Source organism: Myxine glutinosa, chromosome 11 (assembly GCF_964187855.1).
Source record: "Myxine glutinosa chromosome 11, kmMyxGlut1.1, whole genome shotgun sequence".
Taxonomy (NCBI): Eukaryota; Metazoa; Chordata; class Myxini; order Myxiniformes; family Myxinidae; genus Myxine; species Myxine glutinosa.
Genome location: NC_136271.1, coordinates 67,416,086 through 67,437,983, shown reverse-complemented (window position 1 = coordinate 67,437,983; position 21,898 = coordinate 67,416,086). Strand labels below are relative to the sequence as shown.

The 21,898-nt window shown below is 41.0% G+C and overlaps 1 protein-coding gene across 1 annotated transcript in view; it reads left to right on the top strand.

Moving 5' to 3' along the window:
- Positions 1-21,898, top strand: part of AHCTF1 (AT-hook containing transcription factor 1) — a 111,782-nt gene that overhangs the window by 8,341 nt on the left and 81,543 nt on the right. Inside the window, exons 2-11 of the mRNA XM_078786737.1 lie at positions 2,647-2,775; positions 2,914-3,176; positions 4,891-5,071; positions 5,945-6,158; positions 8,489-8,599; positions 9,056-9,137; positions 13,692-13,845; positions 18,837-18,966; positions 19,139-19,311; positions 20,934-20,995. Coding sequence (XP_078642863.1) covers positions 2,667-2,775; positions 2,914-3,176; positions 4,891-5,071; positions 5,945-6,158; positions 8,489-8,599; positions 9,056-9,137; positions 13,692-13,845; positions 18,837-18,966; positions 19,139-19,311; positions 20,934-20,995 — 1,479 coding nt within the window. The 5' untranslated portion in view covers positions 2,647-2,666. The remainder of the gene's footprint in view (positions 1-2,646; positions 2,776-2,913; positions 3,177-4,890; positions 5,072-5,944; positions 6,159-8,488; positions 8,600-9,055; positions 9,138-13,691; positions 13,846-18,836; positions 18,967-19,138; positions 19,312-20,933; positions 20,996-21,898) is intronic.

Sequence of the window (21,898 nt, the reverse complement as noted above, 5' to 3'; positions counted from 1 at the left end):
CCAGCAACGATTTGTTTCCTGTCCTTAAATTGCCATTGAGCTCTGCCAGCGAGACTGGTACTCGAAGAAGTTCGTGGTTCAACACGTTGTCCAAGTTGATCGTGCGGCCAGATGCATATGCCGTTACCAAACGTTGGAGGAAGTTTTGATCAGCTTTCAGAACAGTGCGTTTGTTCTTTTCGGCACTGTGTTGTACTACCTTATAAAGATCGTCGAATGTTGGAGCATTGTTCTTCTTGATGGTGTCATACAATGAGTGCTGAGGCACTGAGGTTTCTGCGTCTCCAACAAGTCTATCCTCCACAAATTCATCCAGTTGTTTCTGACCCATGACTCGTGCGTTCAGTAGCGATGTTTGGATTTCTTCGCTAGCAACGTCTTTTGTTGCAATGTTTTGCAGCGCAGCGTGATGCGTATCAGGTGCAAACACATGGAAGCGTTCCAATATGCTGAGCAGAATGTTCTCGTCTGCATTGTCACGTTGTTGTCTTGCTGGTTTCGATTCGTTATGGCTGAGCAAGTCTTTTGGATATATCTGCAACATTTCACGCGTATCTGCTGCAATATGTGCTCTCAGGTTGTAAGACAATGCCCATCTGTTCAAGGCTGTATTGGTTTTGGTGATACCAACGATTCCTCCGGCCCTTTTACCAGTTCCATTCAACCACTCTTGTGCCTGGTCGGGATCAACCTGATTGAACTTACGCGCCGACCGTTTGACCACAAAATTTCCTTTTTTGAATTCTTCGAGAACTTCCTCTGAAAGATTTACATACCGATCCCAGACGTCACTTAGCCTCAGCACATGACCCTTTTGGGCTGCATACATAAGTTCTGAAGAAAGCCATATCAAAGGTAAGTCTTGACTGGTGTGAAAATCTTCTTTGACTTTGGATGTACTTCTTTTGAACGAACTTAAGCAAGGAAGGTGATATTTACCCTCCGCTGCGATGAGGTCACTAACGCCTGCCAAACTGAAGCATAGCTTGTGATGTAATTTAGATGCCTCTAAAATATCTTTGCTGACATTGAATGTCATAACTGAACTTAATCGTTGTTTTGACGTACGATCCTGACAAAACATGCACAGCGTCCAGTCAACTGGCTTGACAGAGCTCCGACGTATGACACGACCTTGGGTAGACCCAACAACTGAGCTGCATGTTGGTACATTTTCTCGGTCCTGATGATGATCTTCCAGTCTTTCTAGGCGAAGAAGTTTATTTTTATCGGTGAATTGGACATAACAGTTTTTGTGCCATACGATTGAGGTGGTATTCGAACCCAACGCCAGATCCAGACGCTCAATTATATTGCGGTTTTTTGGGTCGCGTAATTTCTTTCTGGTTTCGTAAGCCTTAGCGAGTGTGGCTAGACCTTGATTGCTGGCAGATCGCAAATCCCCATCTGTTTGGCATAAAATGCATAAGGCGAAGTCAATCGATGATGGTCGTTTCAGAGTAGCAACAGGATCCATCTTGATTTAGTCTGAAAATAAAAGAAAGAGAGGTTGCATGTCACCGTCCCGGTAAATAAACCGTCCTTAACTAGACATGATAACAACCTTAACTAGAAAATACAGTTGACAGTGATCTGAAAGCAATGTAATGCCAATCAAGGTAAAACGGCAATAAAAGCCAATATGGTGTATGAAACATCTTCCATTGAAAGCCTGCAATTCAGCTTGGTATCCTATCTTTTCGTGGTCAGCACGCTCACATACAGCTAATAAGCATAGATACCAAGTGCTACTATGACATTCCTATTTTTAAAAGAAAATTAGAAATGTCAATATCGCGTATACTTTTTTTGACGGCCATTTTGTTTTTTGGCTGATTTAAGCCCTAAATATGTAATATTCAGCTTGGTATTATTTTTTATCGTGATCAGCACCCTCATATACAGCTAATAAGCATGGATACCAAGTATTACTACGACATTCCACTTTTCTGAAGAAAAAAAACAAATATCGCATAAACTTTTTTGGCGGCCATTTTGTTTTTTTGCTGATTTAGGCCCTAAATATGCACATTTCAGCTTGGTATCCGTTTTTTTCGTGATCAGCACCCTCATATCCACCTAAAACGCCCGGATACCAACTTTTACTCAGAAATGCCTCTGCCAAAAAAAAATCAGAAATTTAGCCTAGTCTACACCTCCATATCTCCGAAAGCGCTGAATAGAAAAATTTGAGACATGGCTCATTGTAAAGAACTCTCAATGGGGAATAAAATATGTTAATGATGATGTCATAGGTGCCTCCAGTATGACGTCATAATTCGACAAGTACAAAACTTCATCCGATCAAGATGAAATTTATTGAGCATAATCTAGGAATAAATTAGTTTAGAAAAAAAATAGTGATGACGTCATCGGTCACGTGGTTTGGCCGCCATATTTGTTTTAACACAAAAGCCTTTAAAATTACTGAAAATACATCCTGGCGAGGGTTTGCAATCTCTGATTGCTCTTTTTCTTTTTTTAATTGAAATTGGTTTGAAGGATTTGGTAATCCTCTTCATCAAATCAAGATACATGATCCCTTGGGGAGCTTTTGGCACAACTTACTTTTCGATGTGCAAAATTGGATTCTCAACAATGTAGATTTGGAACATCAGTGTGAATAAGTTGTGCCTTGTTTTTCAGGTGGTGGTAACTCACTCAATATGTGGCAGCTGGAAGCTCGTCTCACCAGCAAACTACTTCACTATGATGCATGCACACACAATGCTGTGATTGACGATGGCAGCACTTTACGTGGGCGCATTGAAAAAGGTGGATTTACGACGCATCTGCCTCACCTGAAAATGCCCTGACTTGTATTTTTATTTTAAAACTTTTTTCGTTTTTGTTTTGCTTGTAACGAAAGTATTGCATTAAATTTTTCCTATTATTACTTCTTTTTTTTTTCAGATGCACATCTGGCTTGGCTTGCCAGCGGCAGTTATTTTGAGGTGGTATGCGCGCGTTCTGGCCGTCGAATCGCCACTCACTACTTTGGAGGACCTGATGGTGACCTGACAATAACTGCCGTACAATACCTTACATGGTCCAAAGGACGAGGCTTTGTAGTGGGGCTGGAATCCAAAAATAATTTCGGCAATAGTTGGGGCCTGCTCTGCCTCTACCATTTGGGCAAGTCCCGAGTCATTCGAGCTGTGGAACTGCCGGCGCAGGTGAATTCCGTGTGTGTGTGTGTGTGTGTGTGTGTGTGTGTGTGTGTGTGTGTGTGTGTGTGTGTGTGTGTGTGTGTGTGTGTGTGTGTGTGTGTGTGTGTGTGTGTACGTACACATATTACGGGTGGCCGCTTCCCACACTGTTTAAAAAGCGGTGCACACAGCCAAAGCTCAACATGCTCTTTTTCTATTGTTCTTTAAAGTAATTTTTAAAATCAACCTGAACATCTGGGTTAAAATAGATTTAATGCAGATATTCATGGAGTAATATGCAATTTTAAATAGCCATATTTTGCCCTCTTTTTAGACAAACCAAACCTCTGCCACCCGATGATGCACCACCATTTTTGCAATGGGCGCTATAAGTAGCTCAGAGGTTGGTTCTGAAGTGAAACCAAGAGTGCAACACAATTAACCTTTTAAAAGTCCGTGAAGTAATTTAAATTGATAGATGAAGTTTAACTTTTCCCTTCACAGGGGATTTTTGCTCGTCGACTATAATGTTGAGTCGATACATCTCGAGAGAAGACCATATTTGTGTACAAGTATGTCCCCTGAGGCTAGCTTTATAATTAATACACTGAAAACTCACAAATCCGATTTCCTTGGAACCGAACACAGTATTTGGATTACAGAATTTCTCGGATTTTAGAAAACGAAACTTGATTTATTGAGATTCTTTTTTTTTTTTTTTGTATACAAACTCAAGGCACGTGGAAGAGCTACAACACTGATTGGAACAGGATGCAACAGGAGAGACAGAGGGGAAACTTCTACTAGGACAAAACAGAGGGAGAGGGACAAATAGGGTGATGTAATTATTGTACAGGACTTACCCAAAACCCTCCTCGTTTCCACTTCCACCAAGTGTAATGTTGATGAAGGTAGAGGTTGGTGATTACATCGAAGTGCTTGGGGTAGCAGCAATAGGAACGCTTTCACTGTGACATTATTTAAGCTACTTGTAAATAACCTTATCGAGGTCCTTCGATTATAGCGCCATGCAAGGTTTTCTGTTTAGCAATGCCCTTATTTGAATCACTATTAGCGTAAAACTTTAACAGCTTATCACGTTGTCTTTTTATAACATAAATAGTGGTGCTACCAACACCATAATGCTCCCTCTGGTTCCGCACCATCTCGCCTTTGTCTAATTTCTGCAGAATTTCAACTTTGTCTTTAATTCTAAGTGTAACGTGCTTCCTCTTCACACCACCGGACTCCGCGCTATCACTTGGACGCTTGTTGGACAACATTATGAGGACAAAATAAGGCAAAAACACAGAAATACCTTGCGAAAAGCACGAAGCGCTACGCCTGCATAGAAAAAGCTGCTTGAAATAATCGTACAAATACAATAATTTTATCGTACATCTGGCAACCCTGGCACTGCGGATGTGCGGAAGTTGTTGTTGTAGTTCTTTTTTCATAAAGTTTGAATTTTGTTAAGATTTTGAAAGTTTTTCCTGTACTTTACAAACCAAAAGTTAAAGATTCATAATGCCATACAATAATGTGATTGTACATTTTACAGAATCGTCTTGATGGTTCTCTACGTATTTCATATTATAAAGATGGCAAATTTTCCAACTGCTTTCCGTGCCTTTATTACCAACTCCCAACCTCCCACCTCCCCCCCACCCCATTTCTCTTTCCTTTCTTCAAAATGTTTCCCAATGTATTGTTGTGACTGTGCATTGAAATTTATTTTTAGGTAAAAGCCCTGGAGATAGTGAGCAACATCGGTGGTGCCAACTGCAATACGCATCATCTCCATCAGCATCTCCGTTGGCTATTTGGTGTTGTTGCCCTCGTGACTCATCGGGGTTGGATCTATCTGTTGGATCTCTGCCTCGACATTCCTTTGGACCAGAGTGATGAGACCAATAGAGCAGGTATACCTGGGTTTAAACGGCATTTGATATTGGTGTGATAATAAGTTCAGGGGGTTAATTATTATTTCGTTATCTCATAATGAATGTTAGAGTAACCTATGTTAGCAACGGCCAGGATCAGGTGTATATGAAGCCCATTGTCGCCCTAGCACCTCGGTCTGTCTTTTCCCTCTTTTCCTCTGGAATTAACATTCTTGATCATTCCCCATTGTTATTTTCTCACCACCCACGCTGTTGCAAAACCAATATGGTGAGTCCACGTGCGCGACCTCCAGAGTGGGATGGTCCAATAATTTTGAGAGCTTCAGATTCCACAGAATCTACGAAAGACACTTGTGAAGCTGGGTTGCCTGCCCAGAGTGGAGAGTAGTACCTGTAGACTGGGACAAAGGTCTTGTTTTTGCCAAGGAAAGACTTGGATCGAGTGAGGTTGCCCATGCTGTGGCTGTCTTTGGAGGCCATCTTTGCTACGTGGTTGGCCCAGGAAAGGTCATGGCTGATGATGAGGCATATAAGTTCAAGGGACTGAACCTTTTTCAGTGGATGACCAAGGAAATAGAGGGTTCGGTTTGTTTGACAATCATTCTCAAGTGACAGGATGAGACTGGGATTTTCCTGGAATTTTGGCACAAATTCTCCTGTTACTCTCATTTAAAACGTTGTTGCATGTCAATGATGTCATAGAAAATAGGTCTTCTGGTTAGTTTGAATTGAACCAACTGCAAGTTTTAACTGAATAGCAAAGCAGCTGTCCTTTGTTATTTATTTTTTACCCTTACCCATGTACACCCTTAATTGAATATCCTTTTGACTTTTTTTTCCAGTTTACTGTTTGTTTGTTTTTATATAAAATTATTTTCCTGCCGTTCACAGGAATTCAGTTAGTAAGGGCTTCGGTCACCAATTTGCCTTCGCTGCGGCAGCGTGCAATGGCTGAGAGTTTGCACATCTGTGTGGAGCTACAAGCTGGGGCTGTTCAATCGATTGCGGGATCGGCGCTGCACTACGCACCTCGTACCAACCAGCTGGCTGTGGGATATGAGAATGGCATCATGCAACTCTGGGATATGAATTCTTTGCAACAAGTGTAAAAGGAACTGCTGTTCTCTCACCTTACATTGTCATAACATTGTAATTTTTCTCGAATATCTCCGTGCCACACATTGTTCACTTTAAGTACTGGAACCATCTCATGATGACATACCCGTATCTATCAGCATTTCACCCCTGAAGACTGAAACTACGCACCATGCCGGAAACGGCAAGCATGCTCCATGAAGACTGAAAAAAATATTTTTTGATACAAAATCTAGGATCGTGGAAGAGCTTTGTCACATAGGGTAAAATGACAATGGACTGATAGTGGGGTAACTGTTTGACACATGTAATGGAATGAATGGACTGATACACGAGACATATCCATGGTGTAAATCTTGCGCCGATCAGCAAAGCTGGTTCATGGTACGTTAAAGGTCCACAGACACGGAATCTCACTCAAAATGCATTTGATGTCATCCAAATGAGTCTTTTTATGGTGAATTCAAATATGGCATTGATTTTTTGTTATATTCACTCTGAAACATTAAAAATGAAAGAAAACCGAACCACTTGGGAACGCCCCTAAAAATTCTGCCCCTTACCTCAAAGCCGATGACGTAATCCATGTGACGTCACCTCCAGAACACAGCTCGCTCGCAAGCATGCTCCACGTGCATTTGCTTGATACAAATCAAACACTTATTTTAATTCCAATTTACATTCTGTTTCCACTTTTAGTGAGAAGTAGGGGTCTGTGAAACCATTCATAAACTTTATTTGGTGCAAATCGGATAATTTTTCGCCGCGTTACCTCAGACCGTGAGTTGGTAATTATATAATTCACACATAGTTGAATATGTGCAGGCTACTCCACGGAGCGACCTTGCAGGCTTGTTTTAACTCCAATTTACATTCTGTTTCCACTTTTAGTGAGAAGTGGGGGTCTGTACAACCATTCCTAAACTTTATTTTGGTGCAAATCGGATCATTTTTAGCTGAGTTACCTCAGACCGTGAGTTGGTATTTATATAATTCACACATAGTTGAATATGTGCAGGCCGCTCCACGGAGCGACCTTGCGGGCTTATCAACGAGGCGAGGCGTGACACACATGTGTCTCAGCATACCTCAGATCAAGATCAAGCAAATCAAAAGTAGAGTACGTACAAATTACATGGAACGGATCGCGGGCCGAAGCACAGCGAATCGAGATGGCACGGACTTCGTTCTGGAGATGACGTTACCGGTCACGTGACCTGCGGTTCGCTGAACTCCACTTTTTTGAGGGGCGGGGCATAGCAAGTTGTGAAAAACACTATAAATGTTCAAAATACTGGTCTAATTATCCCATTGTTGATTATAAAAAAGAAACATGGGTGATTTTTCACTAGGGAGGTCAAGTTAATATATAAATAACCAGAAACCTTTGAATTACATGGGACCTTTAAGTAAAAATTAACTTTTACTATGGATTTAAAATCAAATGAAATTCTAACACAATGACTGTGATGCCAGGACATTTAAAAATTTTCAATTTAAACTCAACGTCTATCTTCGTAAGATAATACAGAATACTGTATCATCCTTTAAGCTTAAATTCCGAGTTGTGGAAACGGCAACTATTTCGGGGATCAAGACTCGCTTTGGGTATTACTCAAGATTGAAGGAAAACAAACAGTTAGTTTTCGATAAAGTCACATGACACTCGTGGCAAAAGAGTGAGCTAACCTTTTGGAAAGGCTTCCTGTACTTTGTTTTTATTTGTAAGCATTTTGATGAAACTGTAATGATGTGCATTCATGTTCGTCATTTTTTTTTTTTTTAATGAATTTTTTTTTCCCCCCATTGAAACAATGCCCCGACATTCGCGGAATCGACATCCGCGGCATTTTTAAAGAACGCACCCCCTGTGAATGTCGACAGTACAGCACATCTATATGATAACAAACATGCTAAAAAGCTCTTTGCATTCATAATTTATCTGGAAGGTCATCCCACAAAGTAGTTCAAATATTATGCACAAAACAGCTCATTAACATTCATGACTGTGGAATTACCTTAAGCGGTGACATGTTGAGTGTCAGGGTGGAATTAACACCTGGATTATTCTAATTGCATGACCGTTTTGCTAACCACTAAAGTTAATTTAGCTTCGTCTTGTACTCCAAATTGACACTTATGAATGAAGGAAATAAAAATGGGAAAATTAGCCAAATCGACTTGTACGCTGAAAAAGATGGTGAACCAAAGATTAGCAAATCGTCATTTTCCTTGTTTTCATTGCGTGGATTGTATTTTCACCAATTAAATGATTGTTTCTCTCGTGGACCACTTGCTCCTGGAAAATGCAAATCATGGTATTTTGTGCTGTTCTTTCAGTTTTCAGAGCAACCTGCCCAAGGCGATGGTGCGTGCTTTTGCTCTGCAGGAGCCTGAAAATGATCCTAGGAAATGCTGCTATTTGTGGACTGTGCAAACACGGCCTGGCATGTATGGAGATCTGTTGTTCACTGTGTGCACTTTGGTATCGCTACGCAGCCTTTACAGAGAGATGAGATCAATGTATATTTGCGCATAAAGTTTGATTTAAAAAAAAAAAAAAAAAAATGTGTAGAAGCAAAAATGGTAATTGTTAAATTTTTTGCTGGTTTATACAACACTTCCTTCTTGATTGATCATAGTAAATCTTCATTAGACCAGGTTTTCTTTGTGTATTTGTCCCTAACACTTTACTTTATGGTGAAAGTTTTATATTAGCCATTTTACTCCTGGATTCCTTCTAACTAGCACGGTTGTTGCTGTGCCATGAAGCTTTGCAATTGTGGTCTTATTTATTTTTGTTTAAATTTGTGGAGTATTAATATGTTGGTTCATGATGAATTTTCAAGTGTGTTGTTTAAGTGGAAGGTTGTATGAATTTTTTTTTTGTTGTCTCACCTTTCCTAGCGATAACGAGATCATCTTGCACATGTTCCAGATGGAATTTAAAGAACGTACCAGCTCATCAAGTGCAAAAATTTTGTATAAGGTTTGCATTGTTATTTTTTTTTCTCCAAGCAGCATGAAAATGTTAAATCTAGTGTCAATATAGAAGTGTAGACCGGAGGAAACTGGCAATTTATGAAGCGTATTAGTAAAACTTGGGCTTTGGTCAGCAGTTTGACCAAAACTCTAAAGGCATGTTTCATTGGGAAGCTCGTGCTCGAGTTTGGGAATATTTTTTTCACGTTGAGATGTTTCGGTTATGATCTGTGTTTGTTTGGTTAATACCTAGTATCTTACTTGTGTATTCCTTCTTATATGATGGTCTTTATGTGAAATTATTCATAATTTTGATGTGAGCAATTGGCAATATAGGTTGCATTAAATAAAATTATTTACAGGTATTTGAGGCTCGTGGAAGAGCAGAATTGACTGATTGATAGACGAGATTGGGCAAAGTGAAAACTCGGATTTCAACAAACAGATGCATTACAGCTCAAGAAGATAAATTTGCGGGAGAAGGATGAGGACAGAGTTTTAACGGATGTAGGAAAGCTAATACGAGAGACCCTGATGAGTCTGTGGGCAGCAGACCTGAAATATTGGAGGAAAGAGCTCGAGACAACAGATTCAGGAAGACAGCTCTACAGATGAGAATGGAGTATGAAACAATTGAGTTGAGCATTGAGTCTGGACTTTGAGAGGGTAACAAGGAAAGGTTTTCTGGCCATCACGCTTGTAACCTGAAAGGGGGGGGGGGGGGGGGGGCAGTACCTGAGTGAAGAGGTGAGAGGGCAGGAGCAAGACAATAATAGAGCTGGAAAAATAAAAAAATGAAAGGGCTTCAACCTGTTGCCAGTGAACAAGAAGCAGACCCTGAGACTACTTCCTGATGTGAGATTGCAAAGACACGGAGGTCCTTTAGGTGCCACAGCTTCAAGGAGTGGATTTGAGGGGCGTAGCAGGATGGGAAGCAGAGGCACCAGTCCACAGTGAGGAGTCATATTCCATGTTATTCTTCATGAAGGATTTGTATATTGTTTTTAGCTGAGGAAGGATTGGCTCTGCAGAGAAGTTTGAAAGGGTGGTGGGCTTTGAACTCTAGCTTGGAGATTTGATTTGACAAATGCAGGTTATAACTGATAGACCCTGAGGCTCCATAGACTGTCTTTACCGGAAGCTGACCACAGATGTAAACTAGAGGCTTTGCCTGCTGTTCTTTATTGAGGGACAAAGTGAGAATATTGGTCTTTCTTACATTAAAATACCTGTTCCAGGGAGATGAGCAGTTCCTTACCTTTTCTAACTTGACAGAGGGATGCTGCCACAGTTGGTGAAGGGGTGCACAACTATCCTGCACATGATGGAATTATCTACAAAGTGATATATTCCTGTGAGGAAGATGTCATTGATTTTGATAAAGAGTGGCATTCGCTCCAGAACGCCACCTTCATCGACACCAGCTTTTTGCGGTCCGTCATCGGATTTTATTCGGTCCAATGCATTGTATTGCTTGCAAGCGCAAAAGAGATCTGATATCCAATGTATGAAGGAATCCTGGATACCATTAGCCGAAGGTTTGTAAATCGGAACGGTATGCCAAACAGAATCAAATTCATGGGAGATGTCCATTGAGATAGCCTTCACATCTTGTCTGAGATCAAGGGCATCCATCCACAGAAAACATTTTCATTGGAAATGATCTGGATGGAATCTAAACTCTTGGTTACAGATCAGCGTTAGCTAAAAGATGGGTTTTGAGGTCTGCTGCACTGAACAATTCCATTAGTTCCTTGATTATGGAGAATGGTCTGACTGCTCTGTGGTTGAGGTCAGTTTTGGCATCATGATCGTTATGAATTGGGGGTAATGTTGACTATTTTCACTTACAGGTATGCATGTCGCCCTTAGAAAATGACCTGGAAAAAACAACGAAGCACGAGTCGAAAATGCAGATCATCAGTTTTTTTAGTATGAGGGCATAGGTGCAACAGTGAAGGAGTCAAAAGAGGCTATGAGTTTCTCCATCTTTGCCTCAGGAGTTCACTTACTGTCGAATGTTTTCAATGTCAGATGAAGAAGTGTTGGACATGTTTTGGAATGGAGGGATTAGAGATGTTTGCCTTTTCTTCAAAGATATAATTGAAGCAGTCAGCCATGAGCAATGTCTGTTACTATCCTATCCTTCAAGAGCAAAGGAACAACAAAGGGGCATGTTCCATGGACAGACGTAACCAAATGTCATCTAGCTTATGTGGATGGTGAATGACCTGAGAGTTGGGACCTCAAGTGGGATTGATGCTCAATTATGTTGTGTCTGGGGAGGGACAGAAACGCATGTTTACATGCCTTGCGGAAAGGTAATAGGTTCCCTTCTGTGGGGTGTGGTGTTGGCTTCCAGGAGGAAAAGAAAAGCTGCTTTCTGGTGTTTGTCTTAATCCATGACCAGTGGTGAGATGTTGGACAGGATAAATATGAACTGTCGGACCCTCTATTTGCGGGGGATACGTTCCTGGAAAGTGCCGTGAATAACAGAGTCCAACTGTACACAGTGCCTTCAGAAAGTATTCACACCACTTGACGTTTTCACATTTTGTTGTGGTACAGCCTGAATTTCAAATGGATAAAATAGATTTTTGTCACTGATCTACACATGAGGGACCCCATAAAGACAAAGTGAAAACGTGTTTTTCGAAATTTTTACAAATTTATTGAAAATGAAATGCAGAAATATCTTATTTACACAAGTATTCATCCCCGAGTCAATACTTTGTCGAAGCGTCTTTGGCAGCGATTACAGCTTCGAGTCTTTTTGGGTATGTCTGTTTCAGCTTTGCACATCTGTATTTAGGGAATTTCTCCCATTATTCCTTGCAGATTTGCTCAAGCTCTGTCAAGTTGTATGGGGAGCAATGGTGAACTGCAATCTTCAAGTCTTTCCACAGGTTCTCAATGGGATTCAAGTCTGGGTTATGGCAGGGTCACTCAAGGACTTTCACATTCTTGTTCTGAAGCCATTCCAGTGTGGCTTTGGCTGTATGCTTGGGTCATTGTCCTGTTGGAACGTAAATCTTCGCTGCAGTCTAAAGTATTTTGCTCTGAAGCAGTTTCTCCTCAAGGATTTGCCTGTATTTCGCTCCATTCATTGTTCCCTCTATCCTTACAAGTCTCTCAGTCCTTGCTGCTGAAAAGCATCCCATAGCATGATGCTGTCACCACCATGCTTCATGGTAGGGATGGTGCTAGATGTAGCACTTTGCATTCAAGCCAAGGAGTTCAATTTTCAGCTCATCAGACCACATCATGTTTTGCCTCATACTTCAACTCTTTCCTGTGCCTTTTTGCAAACTCCAGGTGTGCTGTCGTGTTCCTTTTTCCCAGGAGAGGCTTCTGTCTGGCCACTCTCCCATAAAGTCTAGATTTGTGAATTGCTGCAGAGACTGTTGTCCTACCGGCAGGTTCTCCCATCTCAGCCAAGGAACTCTGTAGTTCTGTCAGAGCGGTCATTTGGTTCTTGGTCACCTCCCTGACCAAAGTTCGTCTTGCTAAGTTTGGTCGGACGGCCAGCTCTAGAAACACTCTGGGTAGTTCCATATTATGTCAGTTTCCTCATGATGAAGCTCACTGTGTTCTTGGAAACTTTCAACACGAGAAATTGTTTTATACCATTCCACAGATCTATTCCTCTTAACAATTCTGTAGTGTGTCTTCACAACTCGGAGTTCTACGGACAGTTCCTTGGACTTAATTGTAGAGTGTCTGCTCTGACATGTACTGTCAACTGTGGGACCTTTTATAGAAAGGTGTGTTTCTTTCTAAATCGTATCCAATCAATTGAAATGGCCACAGGTAGACTCTAATCAAGTTGTAGACATCTCGATAATGATCAAAGGAAATTGGATACACCTGAGCTCAATTTGGAGTGTCATTGCAAAGGGGTTGAATAGTTATTGACTCAAGACATTTCATTTTTAATTGATTTGTAAAAAAAAAAAGAAGTTAAAAATTCGTTGTTAACGGTGGATAACGCCACCATTTCATTTTTATTTTTTTATTTGGCAGGATAGTTTGAGGCAATAATGTACGAGCTGATGTCAGAGAGAGAGTACTTGTGTTGAGAAATGATTTGCAGGCACTGTACATATCCAGAGATTGAGATAATGGACGAGTCGGTGGAATTGATTGATGGTAGACTGACTGACTATAAGCCAGACTAATCTGCCTGATTCAGCTGTCAAACATGGCGGCGCCTTGGTGGATCTCCTGAAGGAAGGCATGTTTTAGGAGACAGAGACCACATTCAAAATGAGAAATAAAATGCTAATACTGCGTATCTTGTTCCAGTATGTGTGAAAGTAGTTGGGTGTGGGAGGAGAGTTCCTCTGTCTTAACAATTTAAATCAACAAATTTGTTTGCATTCACGTTTTTGTTGATTGTGAATGAGAATTCTTATTGATGTGAATGCTTCTGATATTGTGAAACACATGCATACAATGGATTTGGTTATTGATCTGCTTGGTCTCTTCGTGCTTTTTGGCTTGTGACAAGTTGCATTTTTGTTATACATCGTAATTTTGGCATGTCACTTTCCTGATGCAGGGTCTCAATGCCTGCAAGCAACGTTACACCCAGATTATTTCAGCAGAAATGAGTGCTGAGCAGGCCGGGCATACAGTGTGTTCTTTGCTCGGCTGCCATACGGTGGAACGTTACCGGCATGAGTCGAGTGATACTTCATTGTTAGGCGAAGAATGTAAGCAGCGTTGCATGCACAATATTGTTTTTTAAAATTGCTTTTGGTTTGTAGGCTCCTGCAGTTTGCTTGTTTTTATAGAACAAGCATTCATTAAAAAAAAATCCTTTTGATATACTTCCCCATGTGTCGGATGCAGTCTCATGTTTTTTGAATAACCCAGGCAAGAGCATTCCATGAGTAGTACTATAGTAAATATAATGTACTATTTTACTGTTTATACTATGAGATGTCAGTCTGTCTGTGTGTCACCATTTTTCTCAGAGATGGCCAAATAGTTCTTCGTCAATTTTTGAGAGGTTCATCAGTGAGTTTCAGCAAGTGTTTTAGGAGAAAATAAAAAAGCTGGATATTTTTGGATTTTAAAAATCACTTTATAGAGCCGAAGCCTTTGTAGCTATGTGAAAGGTAACATTAAATTATTCCCGACCCCATTCCTTAGCGGGTGTAGGGAAGTGTTTTCAGCCTCCACAAAAAAAGGAGAAAAAAAAATTGATTTATTTAAAATGCCAAAAGGATTAGAACAGCACCAGGCAACGCCGGATACCCCTGCTCGTATTGACCTATAAAATAAGGCAATTGTATGTACTAGCGTGACTGCGTGCTCCGCATGCCTCACCACGCGTCGTTTCAGAGGGAAAGGCATCTTTGACAATTTTGGTGTCTTTTGGATCTTCATGGTGTTTTGGTTCTTCAGTGCCATTTGGGTCTTCAGGGTCTTTTGGATCCTCTGGGCCTTTATGGGTATTTTGGGTGTTTTGGGTCTTCGGGGTCTTTTGGGTCATTGGTGTCTTCAGGGGCTTTTGGGTCTTAAGGGTCTTTTGTTTCCTCTGGGTCTTCAGGGTGTTTTGGGTCTTCAGGGTGTTTTGGGTCTTCGGGGTGTTTTGGGTCTTCGGGGTGTTTTGGGTCTTCGGGGTGTTTTGGGTCTTCGGGGTGTTTTGGGTCTTCGGGGTGTTTTGGGTCTTCGGGGTGTTTTGGGTCTTCGGGGTGTTTTGGGTCTTCGGGGTGTTTTGGGTCTTCGGGGTGTTTTGGGTCTTCGGGGTGTTTTGGGTCTTCGGGGTGTTTTGGGTCTTCGGGGCATTTAGGGTCTTTTGAGACTGTGGTGTCTTTTGAGTCTGTGGGGTCTTTGGGGTATTTTGGGTGCGTGGGGTCTTTTGGGTGCTTGGGGTCTTTTGGGTGCTTGGGGTCTTTTGGGTGCGTGGGGTCTTTTGGGTGCGTGGGGTCTTTTGGGTGCTTGGGGTCTTTTGGGTGCGTGGGGCCTTTTGGGTGCGTGGGGTCTTGTGGTCTTCAGGGTCTTGGGGGAATTAAAGGGTCGTCAAAGGTCTGAGGGGTCTCAGCAGTCTAAACGTAATTAAGTGTTAATTTAATTTGTAGAAGAAGAAGAAGACGTTTTGGTCGCATATAAACATACATAACGACATAACCATTTGCTCTACTATAATAAAAAATAAGATTTATCTGATCACCAAATTTTGCATACGTGTTTGTAGTACCCAGGGTAACAACCCCTCTCCGACCCCTCCGACTATTTGCCAATGCTCCCTAAAGGAGTGTGCGTTTCTAGTCGTTGAAACTTTATAGTAATACTGCGGGACATTTTGTCGTTGTACTCCAGTAACTATAGTAGCTGTACTAAGGTAAGTAAAACTTATGAAGGTGTAGATTGGATGTGAACTCGAATGAAAAATGCTTCGATGAAGACGGTCCTCAAAACACCCCCTTTGAAGGTAATTAACCGGCTTATTTAATTGAAACCAAAACAGGCGTTATCCTTGGTCAGCTCGCTATCCCTTACAGCGGTCTTAAGCTTTGTTCAGCCAGCTCAAAATGCCATGCCTTGGAACAGGCTGCAACGGTTTCTGCACGATAAAGCACTCAAAATGTATTTTTTCACTTTCCTCATTCGTATCGAATATCTGATTTTCATAGCTATGAATTGCTCTATACACCGCTTTTGTTGGTGCTATAGTTTGCAAATATGTGTTGCTGGAGCATTTCCATGCATTATATAATGTCATTTTCCACAAAGGATTGTCACAGACTAATTAAAGTATATAATCAAAATATGATTTCGTATTTGAGGATCACATCTCGTGGAATAAATAAATGTTGAAATCTGTAAAATTTAAAGAAATAAGCAATTATTCGAATATTTATTTATGTTTATGCAAGAAAAGGTGTCATACCCGCTCCATATTTGCACAAGAATACACAAAAACAATTAATTAGTCGAGAGGCTGGGGAAATTCCCCAGATATTTTTTACTTCTATTAGAGTATTAGACGGTATATACAGCAATACACTACAGTGGATGTGGATGACATATATTGGATGACATGTGGATGACATATATATATATATATATATATATACAGCAATACACACAATACAGTATATATGGATGACACGATACATTGGATATTTTTTCAAGTTGCAAAATGCTTTAACTTTATTCCCATTGGTCATAATTTCGTTATTGTGAATGTAAACAAACACAATGCGGAGAAACAGCGTGAACAAAGCATTAGCACTTCTTCTTCTCCTACTTCTTCTTCAAAGTGTGACAGAGAAACTCAGCTACTAATGAGAATGGCAAAACATAAACTATCATTTTAATATTCCCTGCATTCTTTTGCGAAATACACCACCCAGATGTGCTTAAAACTCAGTGAGAAACTTTTTGTTCGTCAAACTTAGAAAGCATTGGTGGGTGTTCGGAGAAAGCATTGGTTGGTGTTTGGAAGTCGCGGTGGGGTTGGAGGAGGTGTAGTGGATGGGGTAGGAAGAGAGGAGGAAAGGGGCGGGAGGAGGAAAGGGGCGGGAGGAGGAAAGGGGCGGGAGGAGGGGCCCTGCTTTGCACGGCAACTCCGGCCGGGTGCCTTTGCTCATTTAAATACAAATAAACCTCCTCCGGAAGCGGTCTAATTTGTGGTATGTCTTCTTTTTCCTCCTTCAATGAACGTTCACTTATTTATTTTTTGATCGGCGGCAAAGTTGATAACCCGGGAACATCAAAGACACATTCACCATTATCCATTTGACAAATAATATCTAATTTCACTTCGAAGGTCAAACTTTTACAATGCCTCTTAGCCAATCTGCAGTAAAGTACATTTCTTTATTTGCGAAGCAAAGTACAGTACAGTTAGTTATTTTGGCGATTTTGCGATCTCACGATTTGGTATTTTATTGATGTAGTCTGGCGTCTTTATCAGTTTTGTAAGGTTTGAAAACGCTCGAGAATAAAAGGTATGGCATTTAAAATGACGCAAGTGTGAGGTGAAACAACGAATATCAAGAAGTGGTATTGAAAACGTGGCGATGTATTGGCGAAACCACATAAAAAGGGGCAACGTAAACTGGGGCAGTTCTGCAATAATAATCGAGGCTGATAGTCCACACAATAAATACCATCACGCACGTCATAGAATCAGTGGATCAGTGCATCAGCTCTTTGAAACATTTCATTACCTCCGCCATCAAAGGTGGATGGAGGTTATGTTTTCACCCCGTCTGTCTGTTTGTCCGTTTGATTGTGAACATTGTATCTCAAAAAGTTGTGGACGGATTCGGACGAAATTTGGCAGAGTTGTAGCGTATGTGACAAGGTGATTTCGTACGTTGTAGCGTACGAAATGATTAGATTTTGGTGAAGATCCGGATTTGGATCCGGCTAGTAGATTTTTTAAAAGTGATTCTTCACCATTAGGAGATGGGGCTAAACACGATACATAGCAGGATATCTCAAAAAGTTGTTGACGGATTTGGACGAAACTTTGTGGACAGGTTGTGTGTGTGAAAAGGAAGAATCGATTCAATTCTGGTGGAGATCTGAATATGGATTCGGACATGAGAATTGTTTAATATTTAAGTGATTCTTCACCATTGAGTGATGGGGGTGACAGGGCTAAAACCAACATATATAGCAGGATATCTCAAAAAGTTATGGACGGATTTGGACGAAACTTTGTGGACAGGTTGTGTGTGTGACAAGGAAGAATCGATTCAATTCTGGTGGAGATCCGGATCTGGATCCACTTGTAGAATTTTTAAAGTGATTCTTCACCATTGGGAGATAGGATATCTCAAAAAGTTGTGGACAGATGATTTTGATTAAATGTGAATCTGTATTGTGATTTTCTGGTCTACTCTAGGATACAAAACGTAAACTGTTCACCTGGCGGACGTATGCTCTCTACTGAGTGCCGTTCTAGTTAATCATGGTTTCAGTACATTCAGTGGTATCTCACTTTTGTGTGGTACATCTGTGAACCCAGTGCACGCTTGATTACTCGTTTCACCATAAAAATGTCATGACAAATGACCAGGTTCTTCGAGGTTTGACTTCCACTAGGTGCGATGTATTACTTCCTCTCTGAAGCCCTGATGCTTTAAATGTAACAGATGAAAGGCTTGTGGACGTCCTAAAATGTGACCGCTTTGTTTTGCTTCAAAATAAACAAAATTTAACTTTGCAAGCTCTAACGCTAATTTTTCTGCCTTGAGTTGCATCCTATTTCTTCCACAGATGCAATTTGTTGGGCTTTTTCCTTTGACATCCTTCCCACTTTTACGAGGTTTTTATTTATTTATTACCTCTGCCACCTAACGTGGATGGAGCTTATGTTTTCACCCCTGTCTGTTTGTCTGTTTGTCCGTTTGTGAACAAGATATCTCAAAAAGCTGGGGACGGATTCGGACGAAATTGGGCTCAGATGTAGCATCTGTGACAAGGACGAAATGATTAGATTTTGGTGAAGATCCGGATCCGGATCCAGCCAGTAGAATTTTTTTTCAGTTATTCTTCACCATTGAGTGATATGGCCAACCAAGTGGAGGTATGCTCTCTACCGAGTGCCATTCTAGTTTTTTTTTCAATTGCAACAAGCCTGTGCTTATTGTCTTTTTTTTTTTCTTTTTTCTTTTTTGCATTGCTACCACTGTTTAAAAAAAATATTTTTGGCTAAATTCCACTTTTCTAAAACCAACAGCATTGCCAAATACAAGCGTGGTGATATTTGTCTGGGAGACTGCGAAAAACCACACTTCTCGACCGTCGATTACTTTGGGCATGTTTGATATCAACCGGTGGTATCACGCCCAGATGCCCACTCATCTGAGGTATCGCTCTTGGTGTGGCAGTCGTTTTCAATTGAGTGCAGTCCTGTGGTGGTGGTAGAACACATAAACCTCTTTTTGTTCTTACATTCATTTCGTTTGCATATTTTCTTTTCTTGTATTATATATATATTTTAATGCAATTATCTTCGATGCACTTTTTTTTTGTCCACAGCCACAAGGAACTTAATTCTTATTTTGCTGTGTGGTCCCTGAATTTGCTCTTGGCCGAGGCTCCATCTCAATGCATTTTGGATACGATTGTGCATGAGCACAGCCTGACGCACGCCATACCCAACATCTACCCACCGCAGGAGCCTTTCTTTTGTCCTTCATCTTTCAGCTTTGGTGATTTAAATTTATCATAAATATATAATTTAACCTTCATTGAGCTCTTTTGTACATTTCCTTCTATTCTCAGTCATATTCAGGTTTGTTAACAGATGAGCTTTCTTTTTTGTTTTCATCTGCTTGCATAACATGTTTAGAGTGAAAGAAAAGTCTCATGAGGGAAAAAATATAAATTAAAAATAAAGCTCTGATAGTTCCCTCGTCCCCTCCCCCCTCCACCCAAGCCTTCCCAACATGATCAATCGTAAATTACACTTGCATACATTACCTACATTCACAAGCCCCATATATGTCCTTCCCATGGGTGTTCAGAAGCACCTAGTCCAGATAAAGTCCAATCGCTGGTAGCGATCCATCGGGGGTTTGTAGAACATGGGCCTGTCAACTCGGGCCTTGCACTGGCCCCACATGATCGGGAGTTTGCAGTATAAGTAGCTACCCGTGCCACGAATTGAGAAAGTTATCTAAGTCTTTCGTTGTGCAGAGCCACAGGCCTTTTCTCATGTATTTGTCGAAGTATTTTTAATTTATTTTTGAGCTTTGTGAGCCATTTTAGGTAACAATTCTGGTCTCGCACACATGATGTACTTTTAGTCCGTGGGCTGTGTAGGGTTTACATGCACCCCCCCCACAACTTAACTTCCCAGGTATGTCCATGTACCCCCCACCCTAGGGGTTAGGAAAAACCATGTTAACAGAAAAAAAACTCATTCCCTCATAGTTTGACCTCTGGTGACCTCATTAGTGACCTCATTTGCATATAACACATATCTTTGTAAAGAGTGTTCCAGGACAAACATTTTGAGGGGTCATATGCAACCATAGGATGACTAGGTAAAAAGTTATGGCCATTTGAATTTCGCCTACCCCTAATTTTCGGAAATCACTGACAGGGGGGGTAACATCAAAATATGCGTGGGAGGTACCTTGGGAATGAGTTTTTTTTTCTGTTAACATGGTTTTTCCTAACCCCTAGGGTGGGGGGTACATGGACATACCCAGGAAGTTAAGTTGTGGGGGGGGTGCATGTAAACCCTACTCAGCCCACGGACTATTTCTTCCCTCCTCATCCTCCCCCCCTCCCCGAACACAAAAGTTTCCTGGAGTTTCTGTGCATGCGCACCAAGTATTCTTGGGTGAACTATGTTATTTTGAAAGTCACGTATTGACCAGCAAATTTAATTTTGGTGAATTTCCCTGCAACTTTTCTAGACGCAGTCACATCTTGCTGTTTAAGTCCCGGATTGCTTGTCAAATGTCGCATGCTTTTAACAGCCAATCATGGGCCCACTACAAGCATGCCATAGATTCCTACAGATAAATAATTTGAAAATTTGCTGAAGTTTTATTTCCTGCTTTACGCTGTTTTTTTATTGCAGTATTCGTTAAAGGGTTACAGGTGGAAGAAATTTGTAATTCACATTTTTGTAAAATTTTTCATTTCATTTTTCTTTGGTTGCATGATCAGATGATGCTGATAATTGTAATGATCAGACGGTTGTTAATTGTAATGAGATGGTGAGAATTTTCAGACGAGCTGATATTTTAATTTCTTGCCAATTGGCTTTTCTTGGTACCTTCTTTTTGAATCATTCACTTACTCGTTTCTTTATTTTCAGACATTACCTGCCTTTTGGATGAAGGTATTATTCACTTAAATTGTCCTGCATTACAACATGAAGTGAGTATTAGGTTGTGCTAATTTATACAATTGCTTATAATTTTCGACTTAATTTGCATATTCACCAAGTAATGTTTATTATAATATACAGGGTCCGTCAGGGAGGTGTGACGATTTTCAGAAAACTCGTACACAGTTATTTTTAGTCGAATTTCAATTTTTTTTATTTTTAAAGACTACATATATAATGCCATGTAATACACTGTAACAAAGACATTTTAAAAATGTAATTCATGTTTGAAAAATGACATCATCTAAATGGCGGCCTTTCTTGTCCAAGCATTCTTGCAGACGCGCGGAAAAGTTGTCCATAGACCTTTCAACCATGGCAAGTGGAATAGCTCGAATTTCTCTGGTGATGGCATCTGAAAGGGTCTCAAGAGTGCGTGGTTTTTCAATGTAAACCTTAGCTTTCAGGTAACCCCATAAAAAATAGTCACAGGGTGAAAGATCGGGCGATCGAGGGGGCCACTCCACATCCCCACGGATTGAAATGAGGTGCCATGGAAAATGTTCTCTTAATAAGGCCATTGATTCTCTTGAGGTATGGCAAGTAGCCCCATCTTGTTGAAACCAAACTGTAGGGAGGTCAATGCGACGTCGTCTCAATTCAGGCAGTAAGAACTCGCGCAACATCGTAACATAACGTTGTGAGTTGACTGTCACAGTGCGTCCGCAAAATTCGACGAACTGATCTGTCTGACATCCGTAGAGTGCGAGCGTGCCGTACCGCTGACCGACGAGGGCTGGCCTCCACAGCTTGTCGAACCCTTTCGATGTTTTCCGGGGTCCTAATGGTTCGATCACCTCCCCGAGCTGCTCCCAGCCTCACAGATCCAGTTGTCCTGAAGTTTTTTTACCCACTTCAATATTGTGTTTCGAGATGGAACGGCGCCACGTCGA